This window comes from Madurella fahalii (genome assembly GCF_045866475.1).
Source record: "Madurella fahalii IFM 68171 DNA, scaffold_2, whole genome shotgun sequence".
NCBI lineage: Eukaryota > Fungi > Ascomycota > Sordariomycetes > Sordariales > Madurella > Madurella fahalii.
Genome location: NW_027263972.1, coordinates 7,181,178 through 7,197,060, shown reverse-complemented (window position 1 = coordinate 7,197,060; position 15,883 = coordinate 7,181,178). Strand labels below are relative to the sequence as shown.

At 53.6% G+C, this 15,883-nt stretch overlaps 5 protein-coding genes across 5 annotated transcripts; 4 read left to right on the top strand and 1 right to left on the bottom strand.

Moving 5' to 3' along the window:
* Positions 1-837: 837 nt before the first annotated feature.
* On the bottom strand, positions 838-1,098 carry MFIFM68171_04866 (uncharacterized protein; the record flags this gene model as incomplete). Its single annotated transcript, XM_071060286.1, has 1 exon — positions 838-1,098. The coding sequence occupies one exon, from the start codon at positions 1,096-1,098 to the stop codon at positions 838-840; it is 261 nt and encodes an 86-aa protein (XP_070916387.1).
* Positions 1,099-2,849: 1,751 nt separating this feature from the next.
* Positions 2,850-3,202, top strand: MFIFM68171_04865 (uncharacterized protein; the record flags this gene model as incomplete). The annotated part of the gene is made up of 2 exons (XM_071060285.1): positions 2,850-2,852; positions 2,909-3,202. 2 exons carry the CDS (start codon positions 2,850-2,852, stop codon positions 3,200-3,202), a joined length of 297 nt encoding a protein of 98 aa, XP_070916386.1.
* A 182-nt stretch (positions 3,203-3,384) lies between these two features.
* On the top strand, positions 3,385-4,083 carry MFIFM68171_04864 (uncharacterized protein; the record flags this gene model as incomplete). Its single annotated transcript, XM_071060284.1, has 1 exon — positions 3,385-4,083. The coding sequence occupies one exon, from the start codon at positions 3,385-3,387 to the stop codon at positions 4,081-4,083; it is 699 nt and encodes a 232-aa protein (XP_070916385.1).
* A 979-nt stretch (positions 4,084-5,062) lies between these two features.
* On the top strand, positions 5,063-6,427 carry MFIFM68171_04863 (uncharacterized protein; the record flags this gene model as incomplete). Its single annotated transcript, XM_071060283.1, has 1 exon — positions 5,063-6,427. The coding sequence occupies one exon, from the start codon at positions 5,063-5,065 to the stop codon at positions 6,425-6,427; it is 1,365 nt and encodes a 454-aa protein (XP_070916384.1).
* Positions 6,428-14,173: 7,746 nt separating this feature from the next.
* MFIFM68171_04862 (Rhodopsin domain-containing protein) lies at positions 14,174-15,362 on the top strand (the record flags this gene model as incomplete). Its single annotated transcript, XM_071060282.1, has 2 exons — positions 14,174-14,356; positions 14,442-15,362. The coding sequence occupies 2 exons, from the start codon at positions 14,174-14,176 to the stop codon at positions 15,360-15,362; spliced, it is 1,104 nt and encodes a 367-aa protein (XP_070916383.1).
* Between the last annotated feature and the right edge of the window lie 521 nt (positions 15,363-15,883).

Genomic DNA, 15,883 nt, shown 5'->3' with positions numbered 1-15,883 from the left:
CTTATGTGTCTTTTTGTCTTGATTGTCCTCATCTCTGCTGGAGAGCTTGCTCCTTTTATAGACGAGATACATGTACAGGATGACGTCTGTACAGTGGCGCAGTTAGCTGCCAGTCTTCCTCAGCTCAATAGAGTACATGGGTTTGGCTCGGCCCCACTTTTCTCCTCCAGTTGCGACGTTCGGACTCCACCAAAATGTTGATGTCCTCCGCACCACAATGACCTCGGATTCAGGTGCAACAACACCTACGCACCAAAAACCACAGCTCCCACCACCAAGCAATCCGCCCAGCGATGTGAAGAAATCCGAGCCGTAGGGGCTTCTAGCACGCCTGCACCAAGACATTGACACTCACCATGCCGATCTAATACTGATCGTCTGCTGCTGCGTGTCCGGCCTCTGCGACAGCGTTGCCTTCAATGCGACCGGCGCCTTCGTGTCGATGCAAATCGGTGCACCCTCCCCCTCTTCCTATCCCATTCCCCCCCCATATTCCCTCTCGGGTCCCAGGCTAATCGTTCGTCGTCTTGCAGGGAACACCATCATCCTCTCCCTCGGCGCCGCCCGCCTCCCCCCAAACCAACCGACCCTCTGGCTCCGCGCCCTCCTCTCCCTGGCCTCCTTCTGGCTCGGCTGCTTCTTCTTCTCCCGCTTCATCCGCCACTTCCGCCCCCGCTCGCGCCTCACCCTCTTCGCCTCCTTTTCTCTACAATGCCGCCGCCCCATCGCCGCCGCCGTGCTGGCGCAAAGTCACGTCATCCCGTCGTTTACGCAGACTTCCCTCAAAACCACGCTAGACGCCGCGGGGACGAAACACCGTGAGGAAATTGAGAATAATTACTTGTCGCTGGCGCCCCTGGTGTTGTTGGCGTTTCGGTTTGGGGGCCAGATTGTGGCGAGTAGGACGTTGGGGTACAATGAGGTGCCGACGAATGTGTTGACGAGTTTGTACTGCGACTTGTTAAGCGATCCGTTGCTGTTTTCGTCGAAGGGCGGAATCTGGGCGGATAAGAAGCGGAATAGGCGGTTCGCGGCTGTGGCCATGTCGTTTGTGGGCGGGATTTCGGGCGGTTGGGTACAGAGGAGTAAGGGGGGCATGGCGGCGGCGTTGTGGATGGCCGTGTTTATCAAGGTTGTGATGACTTGCTTGTGGTTGGGTTGGAAGGTGGAGAGGAAAGAAGCGGGAGAGAAGGAGGTTGTGTAGATGGCAGATGGTAGGGGTTTGGGATGCAGGTAATGGCGATGATGGATCGGGAGATCAGAGGGTCAGGGACAGAGCCATGAAGAGGACGTGATACACGGTCAACATATAGACGGCGCTCAGGACTGATGGTTCGGTATTGGTAGTCTGGTGTCTGTAGATACGGCGCTGTGGATTGGCTTGCCATGTATCTCTATTGTATAACGCTTCTGCTTTGAATGATGTTGCATCACCCGCCTCAACGCTCCGAATGTGCTTATCAGGCTGCTGAAGACACCCTGCTCAGTCTCCGATCTGAGCCGCCCTGCCCCATGCGAGCGGTGCCCATTCTCAATCTTTAGACGATTCTTCGGCCAAAATAACGCGGCACAACGGGAGCATAGCCTCCAGTCTTTGTGGCGTTCGTACGGCCAAAAGGTGTAGTTCCACGTTTCATGGGACGGGCGAATTCCATGGTTCACGTCGGGCGAGGCAGAAACCGGCCGCGGCAGTCTCTCGCCGCAGCTGAAGCATTCGAAGGCCCAGGTGTCCAGCTACGGTATCCAATCCGTGGGGACGTTCAGTGACCGCCAGGAAAGTTTGGAATATGGAGAGATAGAGCCGGTTTTGGTGTGGGTCTAGGTGGCGCCAGATGCTAGGGAGGCCGCATGGTGATCGGGGTGAGCAGGTTCGTGGCCGCTCTCTGGATATACCCTATGTCTCTGGAGGTTGGGCTTGTGTGGGCGGTCGTTAGAACTTGGCCACCGATGCATAGCCTTCGCTATCTCGGCCAACGCTGTCCCAAAGCTTGTCGCTGATTCTTCTATTAGCTCTGTTGACGAGATCGGTATCAGCATCGAAATCGGGCTTTGGCTGATCGGGTTATTCCTGGGTATCGAAGAATTATTCGCCTTCGGAACAGGCGCAGAAGTTTTGGGAGCTTTGAAGATGAGGTGTCGCTCGCTTCGTCGGGGAGGATCACTGATTCGGATTCGCGATTAGACTGGGAGTTGACGTTCGAATAGTCGTTCACTTCCTACTAAACAGTGTCCATGGTAGCTAGGGTCGACAAGTTCAGTGTCAGGATAAGAGGTTGCGAGATCTGAGCTGGCAGTCTGCGAGGCCCAAAATTTGGCGGGTTTCTCTTCTATTTCCGGGCAGGAAGGTACGCATCGCTACTGGCCGCACGCGCGGTGGAAGAAACGGTCTGTCTTCAACCGTCTGGAGTGGAGTTGCTCCACTGGCTGGCGGAACACGATTGCCATGCGCGTCACATTGCTTGCATCTGCAGCAACGCTGATTTGATGACTGCTTCCACGGTTGCCTGCGTGGTGCTGATTGATCAATTGTGCTGCGGAATTCCACAATCTTCTTTTCGCGCTTTGTTTTGATCGAGTTGACCGTCTCCATCGCGAGATTCGAGACGGTGATCCGAGTTCAGCGTTGACATCATCGTCAAGCTCCGGCAAGGAACCAACCCAGTGGATTGCCAAGACATCGTGGCGTTGGTGGGGTCGGCGTTTGCCCCTCCCTGGCCCTCTGACCTGCACCACTCCGAGTGTGCAGCAACATCTCCCGAAAAGCCCGCATTCCCCAAACTCAAATGCGAGAGGCTCAATGGCAACGAATTGACAGTACCCAGCGAGCTTGATCTTCAGATATCGCACCAATGGTGCACACCAACATTGCCGCGAGCGCTGTCGCAGCCAGCGCGTCGACCTCGTCCAGACCAGCCATCACCCGTCCGCGCCGTCTCCATTCCTCCGGCTCCTTCCACGCCGGCGCGCCCTTCCCAAGCCCCCCCCTCCCCCCTACGACGAGACGCCGCCCGTCGGCAAGCGACGTCGGAAGAGCACGACCGCCGCCCTCCGCCCGCAGCACCGCCAATCCACGCATCGCTACCACACCTTCCCGACCCCTCCCCCGAAAACCCCCTCCGAACAAGCCCACCAGAACCCCGACGCGTGGTTCAGCCGCCCCGCCGAACATCCCTTCTCCTCCTCAATGAACACCACGGCGTAACCTCCTACTTCACCCGCCGCCGTCGCCGTCGCTCCTTCGCCCACTCCCACGCCTCAGCCAACACCCACGATGACAACACGACTCCCCTTCCCTGGAAACAACTCTCCCTCCTCGCCCTCCTCTCCCTCCTCTCCCTCACTGAACAAACCGCTCTCAACTCCATCTCTCCTTACCTTCCCACCATGGTCTCCTCCTTTCCGGAGATCCCTCCGTCCCAAGTAGGCCTCTACGTCGGCCTCCTCACCTCCGCCTTCGCGCCCGCACAGCTAGCTACAAATCTCTTCTGGGGATACCTCTCCGATCGAGTCGGGCGCAAACCCGTCATGCTACTAGGCACGGCGCTGCTGATGGTGTGCTTTGTATTCTTTGGGTTCTGCCGGAGCTACATACAGTTGATATTCGTGCATATTGCGATGGGGTTGTTGAATGGGAATGCGGCGGTGGTGCCGACCTGTTTGGGGGAGTTGACGGATCTTATGAATCAGAGTATGGCGTTTACGTGGTTGCCGGTGATGTATAATTTGGGGAGTATCACCGGTCCGGCGCTGGGCGGGTTGTTGGTGGGCACCGTGGGAGGGGATGTGTATCCGTTTTTGGCGCCGAATATCTTGGGTGCGGCGCTGCTATTGTCGGCGGTGATGGTGTTGGGGATTTGGTTTGAGGAGACGTTGGATGGGGCGGAGAGGAAGGCGAGGGGGGCTGGACTGGGCTGGGTGGAGAGGGTTTGTCGGCCGTGTTTGGGGTGCTGCGGGAAGAGGAAGGAGAAGGACAGACGGGGTAGCGGGTGGAGCGCCAGGTGGCCTGTTGCTGGGCAGAATCACATCCAGTTGGGATTTTACCTGAGGCATCAATGGACGCAGACAAAACAAGAACCGCTGTAGCGTCCCCTTGACCGTCAAACGATTTCAACATTTCCTGGCGTCATAGCAGGAGCTAGAACACCCCGCTCGCTTTGGCTCTGCCGCTGAGCCGCTCCATCTCCCAGAGTAATCTCCCGGACTACCAATTCCCCTGCTTGTGTCGAAAGAAGTCTTAGATGCATTGTGCAGCGCGATCGGCAACGTTGGAGTCTCATTGGCTGGCAGCAATCCTCACCGACGACAAGAATGGCAGCAAGGCTCTGGCAGTGCGCAATGCGCAGAAAACTTTCCCTTCGAGCATCTCTACCCCGCTCCTATCTCTCCTGCATCACAGCGTACAACGTCCGGTCGATCGGCAATGATGAGCTCGTACAGCTCCACAACTCCTGACTGGAGCGACTCCAGTTCACCGGGTCGCGGCATCGACAGCTTGTTTTCCGACACTTCCGGCCCATGGCGCCCAGCAGATGACGACGGCGATGCGCAAATACGACGCGCACCAAAGCGACGTCGATTGAACAGCGGCGCTGGCTCTTCGACAGCTACTACTCCTCCGCCGCTCTCCCAATCGCCACCCCCGTCTTCCACAACGAAACCCGCATCGTCCCACGACATCTCCGACATCTCGAATCACATTACTAGCCTGTCGCATGTCGCAGAGCAAATCCAATCCGCCGCCAGCGAAGCCTGGGACCGTCGACTTGAGTACACAAACGTTTTCTCCTTGCTGCTATACTGGGAAGACGGCGACCTCAAAGTGGCACCCGAGGTGGAGAATCTGGCGTCTACGCTACGTGATGTCTATCACTACAACACTGAAACATGGATAATCCCCAGCAAGAGGCCAGACTGGGACATCAAGGAACGACTCATCAAGTTTTTGAGGACCAACGATGCCCAAGGCAACCTCGTCGTGTTCTACTACGCCGGCCATGCCATGCCGAATCCACAAATCGGTGGCGCGCCTCTGTGGTCATCTCGCCGAACACACGGCAAAACCATGTTTTCCGGCAGCATCCTTTCGACAATCGAGGAGGCCGAGTCCGATTTCCTGCTCCTCTTTGACTGCTGCAATGCCTACCACCCACCGAACCGGCCGAGCGGCGCCGGCCGAAATGTCATTGAAGTCATCTCGGCAGTCGGCTTTGGGGCAGCCGTTGCCGCGGAGCCCGGGACAGATTCTTTCACCCATCATCTGGACGAAGCTCTCGCCCTAGCGAAATCTCGTGGTCCCCTCAAAGTCGTTGATTTGTACATGCATATCATCAACCGGCTGTTCCCCGAGGCTCCATCACGACTGCGGAGCGGATCTTCTTTTGTTGTCGACAGAAACGGGGCACCTGTGGAGCAGAAGTCAAGACGGCAATGTCCAGTGCATTATTGGCTAAGTGGACGGCCCAAGAGCATTACACTTGCACCACTGCGGAAGAAGCATGCCGGTGAGAGCGACGAATTCGAGGCCGTGGTCAAGCTGTCGCACAAGTCGCCCGTATCAACCTCAGTCGACACTCCACAGGATCTAGCGGAGACCGGTGTGGTTCAATTTGCGCGAGCCGAGTTCCCACAAGTCTTGATCTCCTTCCGCGTGACGAAGGATCTCTTCGACGTCGAAACCTGGGTGAAGTGGCTCCTTGAAGCACCACCGGAAGCAAGGGATCTTATCAAAATCCAAGGATTCTACGGGAGCTTCTCCTCGCTCCTACTCGTCAAGATGCCTGTCCAGATTTGGAGCCTTCTGCCTGAGTCCTCAGCGGTCTCATTCATTGGGTTTACGACAACAGAAAATCTCGGACCGGATCTCCAAAAGCAGGTCGACGGAGCTCTCACTGATGTTTCTCGGTTGCAGAACAGGTCCAGGCCAACAGAATCGGACCGCCAGGACACTGACTTGGATATGGCGAGGGCAGTCTCAAAAGCAATACCGGCTGCCTCTTGCGGATCTTCCGCGATGCAATCGTCGTATCCATCAGCTAGGCTTCCGTCGGAGAAAATCACAACAGACCCCGATATCGGTGTAACTCCGCTCATCGAAAAACGAGAGTCGGAACTGCGCGAAGTTGATGCCGCGAAGTTACAAAGAACTTCCCCTTCAGGCGAAGTACTTGAGAGACAATTGGACATCTGGCTAGCTGGACATTCTGCGACCCCGTCGAAGAAACAGCTACAAATGGCAAAGAGCCGGGACGTCCAGGATCACGGACCTGCGAAGGAGCCTGGCCGGAGACGAAACAAGATTACACCAAGCGGTAGCAAGGAAGCTCCACTCCGATTTGCATGTCCCTTTTTCAAAAACTCCCCAGACCTCTACCAAAACGTAAAGACTTGCGGTGGTCCGGGGTGGAATGATGTCCACAGGGTCATGTAAGGATGTCCACAGTTCATCAACATCATCGAGTGTCCCAGATTTGACTGACACCGAGCTAGGGAACATATATATCGCTGCCATGGTAGCTCGAACCGCTGCCCAAGATGTCACGACAGATTTGCGGACAGTCGTGAATTGAAGGAACATCAAAGAGCGGAAACGCCTTGCCAGTTGGGGCAGCCAACTACTGATACTATCGATCCGAACGCAGAGGCAGCGCTCCGCGCTCGAGCGCGGAGCGCTCGAGTCAAGCCAGGGTTGTCGCCAGAGCAGATGTGGCATGACGTATACCGTATTATCTTCCCAGGCACAAAGGAAGTTCCGTCACCTTGTAAGACACCCAACCAACTCTTAGCGTTCGCCACGGATACTGACACCCGGGTAGACTACGACTCCGAAACTAGCTCGAAGAGTCTCGAGACCCATATTGCTGGTAGTGCCAATTCCAGGCTTGAGGAGATGAGAGACTTTATAAAACAGGAAACTCTTAGGGCCTTGCGACCTATGCTTGAACAAGAGGTGGAGAAGTCGCTCTTAGCTGTCCGAGCCACGGTAACGGAAAAAGCGAGCGACATGGTTGCAAACATCCACCAGAAAATTGTGAGAACATTGAATTACCAGCAAGATCAACAATCCCTAGAGGACAAAGACCAAAACATGGTTACCGAGATGCCGAGCATTGTGGACAACCAAGGGGAGGGGATTTACGAGCTATTGAAAGACATGGGGGAAGACATGGGGGAAGACCCGTTCAGATTTTTACTTCCCGGGGCTGATTCAACCTGTCTTTCTTCCAGCGATTACCACGTGACTGGGAAGGCAGCTGGAGATGAGGATTCTGTTACTGCGGATTCCGCATATTACACGATGTCCCATGACTACACCGATCACAGTTGGGGCTCCGCGAGTTGGAGCACTTAAAGACAATGACTAACGATGAGTACTACTTGACCCTAGAATCTATTCCGATCTCCACGACTCTGCACGTGTCACCTCAAGTGGTAACCCCAATGTTCAGCGCCGCAGCCGCCGTGAACCCCATTTTTGTCTTGCTCGGCTTTCCAGGGATAGTCGCTGCGTCGCACTTCTGCTTGAGAAGCACCAACCGGTCACGCAAATAGAGGTAGCTCTCTATCCGGCGACCTTACCTGGGAAGGGGCGCGCAGCGAAAGACATGGCTGTCAACCTTTGAGCTACCGGCCGATGGCTTGCCCTCCCATGTGTTGAAAGCGGCTTTGAGCCATATGCCCAACTCCATTCGGATATAGTAGATCCGAGTGAAACGCAGTGAAAAGCTCAGACCATTTTGGAAAAGCAGGGGTAGATCCGAATGAAAATTTCTCGAGTATATCCGAATGACTCTATCTACCTCAAATTTTGTGCAACCGGTACCAAAATAAAGGTATCGACCGGTAGAAACCCGGTGGAAAATTGTATGCCCGTGCGATAGATGCATGGTTAGATATAATGGATTGAGCTGGGTGATGTTTTTCGATGAGGGGTGGGCCAGTAAATTTACGCGAACCAATCAGCTATAATCAATCTACCAGCCCGCAGACTACTAGTACAGGCTGCACAGGCTACAACGCAGAGGCCACTGGCGCACAGGCCATCAGCACACAAGCTGCACCGTAGCGTTGGGTTATAAGAAGTTTTCGACCAGTTACCCAAACTGCGAGCGGCAACGAGGCGGCACGGCGCGGTTACTACACTACTACTATATAAAACACAGCCAGATATTCTGGTATCGATCCATTTGTTCTGTTACGACCCTACAGCCCTACGGCTTATTAGCTTGCAAGCATTGCTGGCACTCTCTTCTGGCAGAAACCCACTTACATACAACTTACCGGCAATTCACTACCTCGCAACAAGCTTCTATCGTACAGCTAGTTCAGAAAGCAGCAGCAGTATATTAAAAGCAAAAGGACCCCGATTTATTCCAACTGTTACAGCAGCCGGTACTGTCGGATGCACAGCACCTCTGAACGTTCGGTGTTAAATTTTGGATGCAAATTCAGGATCGAAAATTGAGGATGTCCTCTTTCTTCCTTGTCTAACGGAGGTGAATCTCCTTCTTATTCCCAATTTCCTGGACCACGGAGACCCGGGTTGACGGGTCTCCGAGAGATCAGATCACACTTATCCGAGTCGCACTAATCCGGATCACACTGATCCGGGTTCGTGTTTTGCAGATCCAGGATCCAGCTTCCTGACCCTTTTGACAGGTACCAGCAATCCCAGAGCTTGAGGGTCCATTTCCAGATAGGTATAAATGTACGAGTAGATTTACGTTACCCGGCAGAAGGATACCATCCAGCGTCACTACTGTACCCAGCATAACTGGAAAACCCTACATGGAAGAGGCTGAAATATACAACGACTATTACATAGCAATAACGAACCCTAGACTTCTGGCGTTTATTGTTAGCAATTCTTCCGAAGTTGTCAGGTACAGGAGGGGAATTGCCAGGGTCAGGGATATGGCTACCGGCGTCGGGTACGGGGGAGCCGCAAAGGCTTATAAATTGCTAGCTTCGCCGGAAGTTTTGGAAGGTTCAGAGTTCAACACTGTCATCTACCACCTCCTTGCGATAGCTGCGCAAACGCTGCTTCTTCAATGCGAATCTTCCTTTCACTCTCCTTTTACAACCCCATTTCGATCTGATAGAAGTACACTCGTCAGCGGATGGTTTGAGGTTATCCCACTATTCACAATACACCTACCATCATACCTACCATTATACCATCCCCTGGAAATCGGGATAAGAGCTTTCTTTCATCCTACCGAGCTACATCTAATGCCCTTCAACACCAGTTAATAACTATAGAAAACAACGAGGGCCGAGCTGAGCTAAATTAGTGGTAAAATCGCGTAGGGTGAGTAACTCACCTTCAGCGACTGCAGAAAACATTCCTCTACTATACAGTTAGCCTCAATATCGAAGAATGGCCCTAGCCCTCTAATCACAGAACTGCAGAGGCTGTCGAGTTGCAAGGTGTTTGGGACGGCTTAGCTACCCATACGATAACACTGTGTTAGCTGTACTCTTTGAAATCTAATGATAATGGGTGGATAAAGAGCTGCTAAAGCCATTCGAAATATAGATAGCACTGTTAGATAGAAGGAGCCCTATTAGATAGAAGACGTTCCCAGCTGTCGGAGCTAGCTAGAGGCTATGAGGTGGAAGACGTTCCTAACCGTCGGAGCTAGCCAGAGGCCAGTGAGACTCAGCTACTTGTAATGAGAGCTACTAGGCAAGACCGGGAGAACTGGCCAAATAACGGTGGATGATGTCACTGTACTAGGGTAGATAAGAACCCCGTAGGAAACCCTCTCACGCGGGGGACTTCTGATCCGTAAGGATCAGTCTCTCTGTAATTGATAGGAGGCTGTTCACCAAGATATCGCCCGCTGGTCCAGGTTTCTTCGGTATTAAGACATCGCTTACGTCTATAAAGACCCCTCAGATTTGTCCCCAGAGGACCTTGACTCAATCAACCATCATATCTTACTCTGTTATAGATCATGCCAGTGTTCATGAAGTGCCTACCTCAGCGTCAAGGCTGACGCCCTTGAGGTCACCAGTTACGGGACCACGACGGAAACCCCGTAACAACTGGGTCCGGAGCTGTAGACTCGTTGAGAAATAGGGTCAGTCCTTGAATCTAGGCCCACGTATTCCCGGCAACGGCCTGAGCTTGGAACTGCAGGTTCCAGGATTCCCAGTCGTCAGAGCTAGACAGGGAAATAGTCTTATCGTTATTAACGGCTGTCATCTTAAATCGGATTCAGAGACGCTTTTGATTATACTTCCTTTGTTGGCTTGCTAATCGGAGGTTGAGCGAATGAGACTCTTAATTGTCGGATAGCACGGCACCTCTGAATCGTAGGGAAATGACAGTTGAGGATCTTCTATGTCTTGTCTTCATTATCGCTCTTCCTCTATACCCCTTCTGGAGAGCTTGCTCCTTTTATAGACGAGATACATATACAGGATATCGTCTGTACAGCGGCGCAGTCAGCTGCCAGTCTGTCTTTAGCTGACTAGAGTACATAGGTTTGGCTCCCGCATTAGATCCTGCGATCCTGATCCTTTAGCACCTAATCCTTTTGACAGGTAGAAGAAAAGAAGGAAAAGTATGCCTTGTTCTGATCCCAATATGTGGGAGACTTTGAGCGGTATATATACAAAAGAGATCCCCTGCAGCTAACTGCGCTAACTCTTGGCAGTGCCAAACCCTTCAGATCGCGACAAATATATACTAGCCTAAACATACCAGCCCAAAATATAGGGTGGCCTAGAACAAGGCTAGTAATTGTTACGACTAACATGCTTAAAAATTAGCAACGCGAAGTTGGGCCCAGAATTGGGAATAACCAAGGGGGCCAAGATTAAGCGTCATCTACGTTCCACTGAAAGGCAGCTTTAGCCAGGGGGACTGAAGACGGGCCTTTGAGACCCTAGCTCACGGAAGAATCAGGGAAAGCTCAGGGCAAACCAGCCACAGCTCACCGTGGCTCAGGACTACGAACAGGAATGGCAATTGTGAGTGCCCGTGCCCAGATTCGTCTCATACAACCAGGCTGTTCTGTGATTTAGCTTGTGGGTCAGCCGTCTTCATTGTGCTTCCGGAACACGATGACAGGTTTTCGGTCGCCACCAACTATGCCGACGAGTTCGCGAAGTTTGCTGGGGGGCTCGACCATGGCCCGAAAAGACTATGGAGGAGTTTGTAGCGTTCAACAAAGACCATGCATCCATATGCTTGTCACTAGGTAATGCCTTGGAACATCATGCTCGACAACCTTTGATGTTAACTTTACTGCCCAGGAACTGACCAACAGTTCCTTGAGGATGCACCCAACAACCACGTCTCCAAGAACGAGTACGAAGAGTACTCCCGAACGCTACGCAGGAACAATAAAGAGTTGGGGATTGACAAAGTTCTTCAGGAATACGAAGTGGATGTCATAATGAGCATACCAATGGACCGCACTGCTACTATAGCCGCAATCTCGGGTTACCCTGTGGGCACTGTCCCACTCGGTTACGCTCGATTCAACGGCGCCCCATACGGAGTGGCCGCCTTCGGACCTGCAAACTCCGACCGCTCATCCTTACGATCATGAGTGCATGGGAGGCCATCGTCATGCTCCGGAGCCGCCTGCCGCCGATGCTTGTAAACTGAGACGAGGCTGCGAACTGAAACTCTCTGCAGGAATTAGGGTGCATGCAGCTGCTAAGGAATGCGAACAGGAACTTGGCGTATGATAGAAGACAGGGAGACTGAAACCACGATCGTTCGCACGGAATCGAGAAGGCCCTGGCCAGCTGAAAAAACGCGTGCTGTTCGATAAGCTGTTCTAAGACGTTGAAAGGCAGCGCTTCTTGATCCTGCATCCCGCAGCCGTAAATCCGTAATAGACGTGCATTAATCATCGACATTGAGGTGCTTGTAATCTCCTCCCATGTAATTGTCCTACATCTTACCACACCGGTTCGGCGCCTTGTCTAGGTGCCTGAGAGATTTACGGCCGAGTGGGCAGTGCCCGCATTGTGTGCAAGTTAAGCTGCGCCGCGTTCTCGGGAGCATGAATTTGTTACCAGTCCATCGCCCCGTCCCGTCTACAATCGGACTCGACAACAGGATGGCAAGGAACTTGGTCGGGATGAGGCGACCGACACCCAGAACCGACCCGTCAGCGGACGTGGCAATTAATATGGACGCACTCGATGCTGACAGCCTATTAAAACCTTCGGTGGCAACTCAGATAACCAGCAGCCTTTCCAGCAGCGCTGCTCGAATTGGTTGATTCGTCGTATTGACGAACTGTACAAGAGCCCGCCACTCCCAATGACGCCATACTCACACCATAGCATGCACGAATGTGGTTGTCGTCCGCGCCTGCCTCAGGGCCTTATTGGTAGCATTGGCAGATGGTGCAGATACCTCGCTCGATACCGTAGTCCGAATCTCGGAGCAACATTTAGAAGTAACAAGGACGAAGAGCCGCAAACCGACGACTCGAGCTCATGCAAGCCATCTTCATCCCCTTGCGTGGCTGTCCATGCTTTACGACTCAAAACAAGCACCCGAAGGCTCAAATTCGAGATCCGGTTGCTCAACAAATCAGCGACTGAGAAATTATCTTCACGCTCTCGAAAACGACCAAGATGACAGGTCCCTACCGAGTCTATCCATAGCGGGCGATCCAGGGTTACGGCCATTCTGTGACCTGTGTACTAAGCGATGGCGCGAGCATCCCCTATTCGATTATCTTCAATCCACACCAATCCGTAGCAACTACTCGGCTCGTGCCGGCTTTCCGTTCCTTGGAGAAAAGCTCCTCCAGCTACAGGGGTACATGGAGATGCAGAGTCCTAATGACTTTCGGACACTCACCTTTGATCGCCGCGAACCCTTGAGATTTTGGACTTTCATCCTGGCTATAGGGATTGGTGACTCCTCTCTGGTTCTAGGTGTCGTTCAGATTGACTTCAGCTCATCTGCGGGCTGTAGTTGTCAGTGATGGTTCGACAGATCCGTTCGGTATACTAAATAATTAGGCAAGCATTCAAGGAGTCGCCAAAAGGAAATCTATAAACATATAGTCCGACTTCATTCAAATATTTATCATACGGCTTAAACGGTTCGCATCCATTCTCCGGAACCACACACCGGAACACGGAATGTTATAGAAAGCTGGTAAAACATTTGGCTGGGTGACTAACAACCACTTGCGACGATGTTCAGCTACAATGTCCTATTGAATACACGGCTACCCTATTCATGATTCTAGGTGTGGTTTAGACACATGGTCGCCGATTTGGGCAAGATCAGAATGGTAGAATCCGGTAGAAGACCATGGTCTTGTTCCAAACCCACTCGTGAATGTATGATACTGACGTTGCACAGGAATAAAGGGATGAACACCCAACACCCGGTTCAGCCTTCAGCATCATCCCCAGAGGAAGGCCGCAATTCGATGAGAATTCTGTTTCTCAATGCATTGAACCCAGTAATTAATGGTCCGACAGATCGATATCCGGTGTTTAACCCTCCCTTCTCCTTCCGCTTCCCAGGTCTTTCTTACCCCTAAAGTCACCGGAAATAACAATTGGCAAAGATTTTTCATTCGACCTATACGGTAAAGATCACCCTACGTAAAAACCTCCGCTTGCGAAGTAAGATGCAATATGTGGGAGGAATCGCCGGGTATTCGGGCTATCTTGACGGTATTGTCGAAGAAAGTACGGAGTACCTTACCTAGGTAGGCTTGAAGGATGCGTGGAATTGGATAGATAATGCGTAAGGTGGGGCATTCACGCCGTCCCTGGTCAGTATCATGGCACGAGAGAAAATCTTTGGTTCAATACCGTTGTACACTGGTGTAGTGTATGATTTGGCTTCGATCCTTCTCTCCGCCGCACCGGGCCAGCCGATGGGGATCGTCTAAGGTTTAGCGCTCCCGAGATGAGCCATCGCTAGCTTGTCACATCGACCCTGCCAAGCCCGAGAATCCCGGTATTGTGTCTGTGCGAACCATGAACCCATGGCTTCTGGCTTAGCCCGCTCAGGGATGAGCCGAGATAAGCACGCAGATTCCGGTAAGCTTTCGACACGAACTCGGGGTGCTAAACCGCGCGTCTCCTCGAACTCCCTCTCGCTCACGCGCTATCCACCGCTCTCTCCTCCCCATCTTCATGGTGCCGAGCCAGAACTCGCTCCCTTCGACTCGCAATGGAGGGGGCTCCTGCACAGGTCTGGATCACCGAGCGCGCTGCCTTCCTGGCGCGCGTCCATGTCGGCGTCACCATCCCGCTCCTTGCGCTCTGCCTCGTACCCTTCTTTGCGCGCATCCACGTTCGCGTGTGGCCAGTATGGAGGTTTGGACTGGACGACGCCTTTATTGTGGCCGGCCTGGTAAGCAAGGACACGGCTCCGTGTTGTTCTCTTGCCCAAGATGCCGCTGCAGTGCTGATACTTCCTCGGTGGGTTGCTTAATTAGTTGTGCTCGATAGTCGACTGGGCCCTCTATGAAACCGAACTCTACTTTCACGCCCAATGGATCAGCTTCGGAGAGGTCATACACGCAGTAATCCTCGCCAACTTCGCCACCCCCGTATGGTGCACATCCATGACGCTGATCAAGACGTCGGTCGCCCTCACCCTGTTACGGCTGCCTCTTAAGCGAGTCTGGACTCTCGCTCTATACCTGATTCTAGCCACCCAGGGCGGTTACTGGTTGGCCCACATAGTTTACATGTTCGCCAAGTGTCGGCCGGTACATGCCTCGTGGGATTTTTCGGTGTCCAATCAGCATTGTCCCAGCGAGGCTACCGACATCCTCGTCTTCAGCATCGGCTCAGGCATCAACATTCTGACCGACGTCGCGCTCTCCATCGCGCCCATGTTCCTCTTCTGGAACCTCCGCCGTCCGCTCCGCGAGCGCATCCTCATCTGCACCCTCACCGGCGCCGGCCTCTTTGCCTCGGTCGCGTCGGCGCAGAAAGCCATCGCCGTGGCGCGCTGGACCAGCATGGACGACAGGTGGGAGAAGGCCATGGCCATCGCCACGTGGACCATCACGGAGCAGTTCGTTTCCGTGCTGGCGGCCTGCAGCCCGTCGCTCAAGGGGCCGATCCAACAGCTGCTCGGCAGGTGTGGCGTCGCCCTCGTCAAGAGCAACGCCTATCTCTCGTTTGTGCACGTGCCTTCCCGCATGCGGGAGGTGGAATTCAGGCGACAGGCCAGGGAGTGGCTCGGCGAGGAGACCATGGGCGCCGACCCTGCTCAGTCAGACCTCGCTGCGGCGAGGGCGAGAGAGGCCGATGTAGAAGCACCTCGGGATAAGAGTGCGTTTGCTTCGACCTCATGCGAAACCTCAGATATGTCTGGGGTTCGGGGTGCCGATGGTGAGGAAGTCTGAACAAGTTGTCGTTATCAGGGGCAACCATCACGCCGCTGTCGGATCGTCCTGTGAGCACAACCAAGGTTTGCCTTGTGCATAACCTGAAAGGGGGGAGTGTCATCGCGGATATTAGACCGCCCTCTTAGTCGGAAACCTCATGATGCCAGTATATGCGGTTCTGCTCCACCAGTGGGCCAGCTCTCCGATATTTGGCTGGGTGCTCTCTTTCCGGCTCCACCACTGACGGGCTGCCTCGGTTTATGGGAGTCGGCTCCGGATCGGACGTTGATTTTCCATTCAAACAGTTTTACAGGCGACGGACTTCTGAAAGCCAAGAGGAGTGTAAAGACTTGGTCGGTGGCCGGCTAACCCCCGCTCGTGCCGGCTATGGGGAAGCCACCAGCGCCACTTTGCTCTGAGCCGCCTCCGAGCTGTGCTCGTAACCCCGGATCAAATATCCGCCATATTATCGCTCACCACAGCCACTCCAACGAGGAGCGCGAGGACGGCAAACCCTCCGCGATCGCACTGAGTCCGTG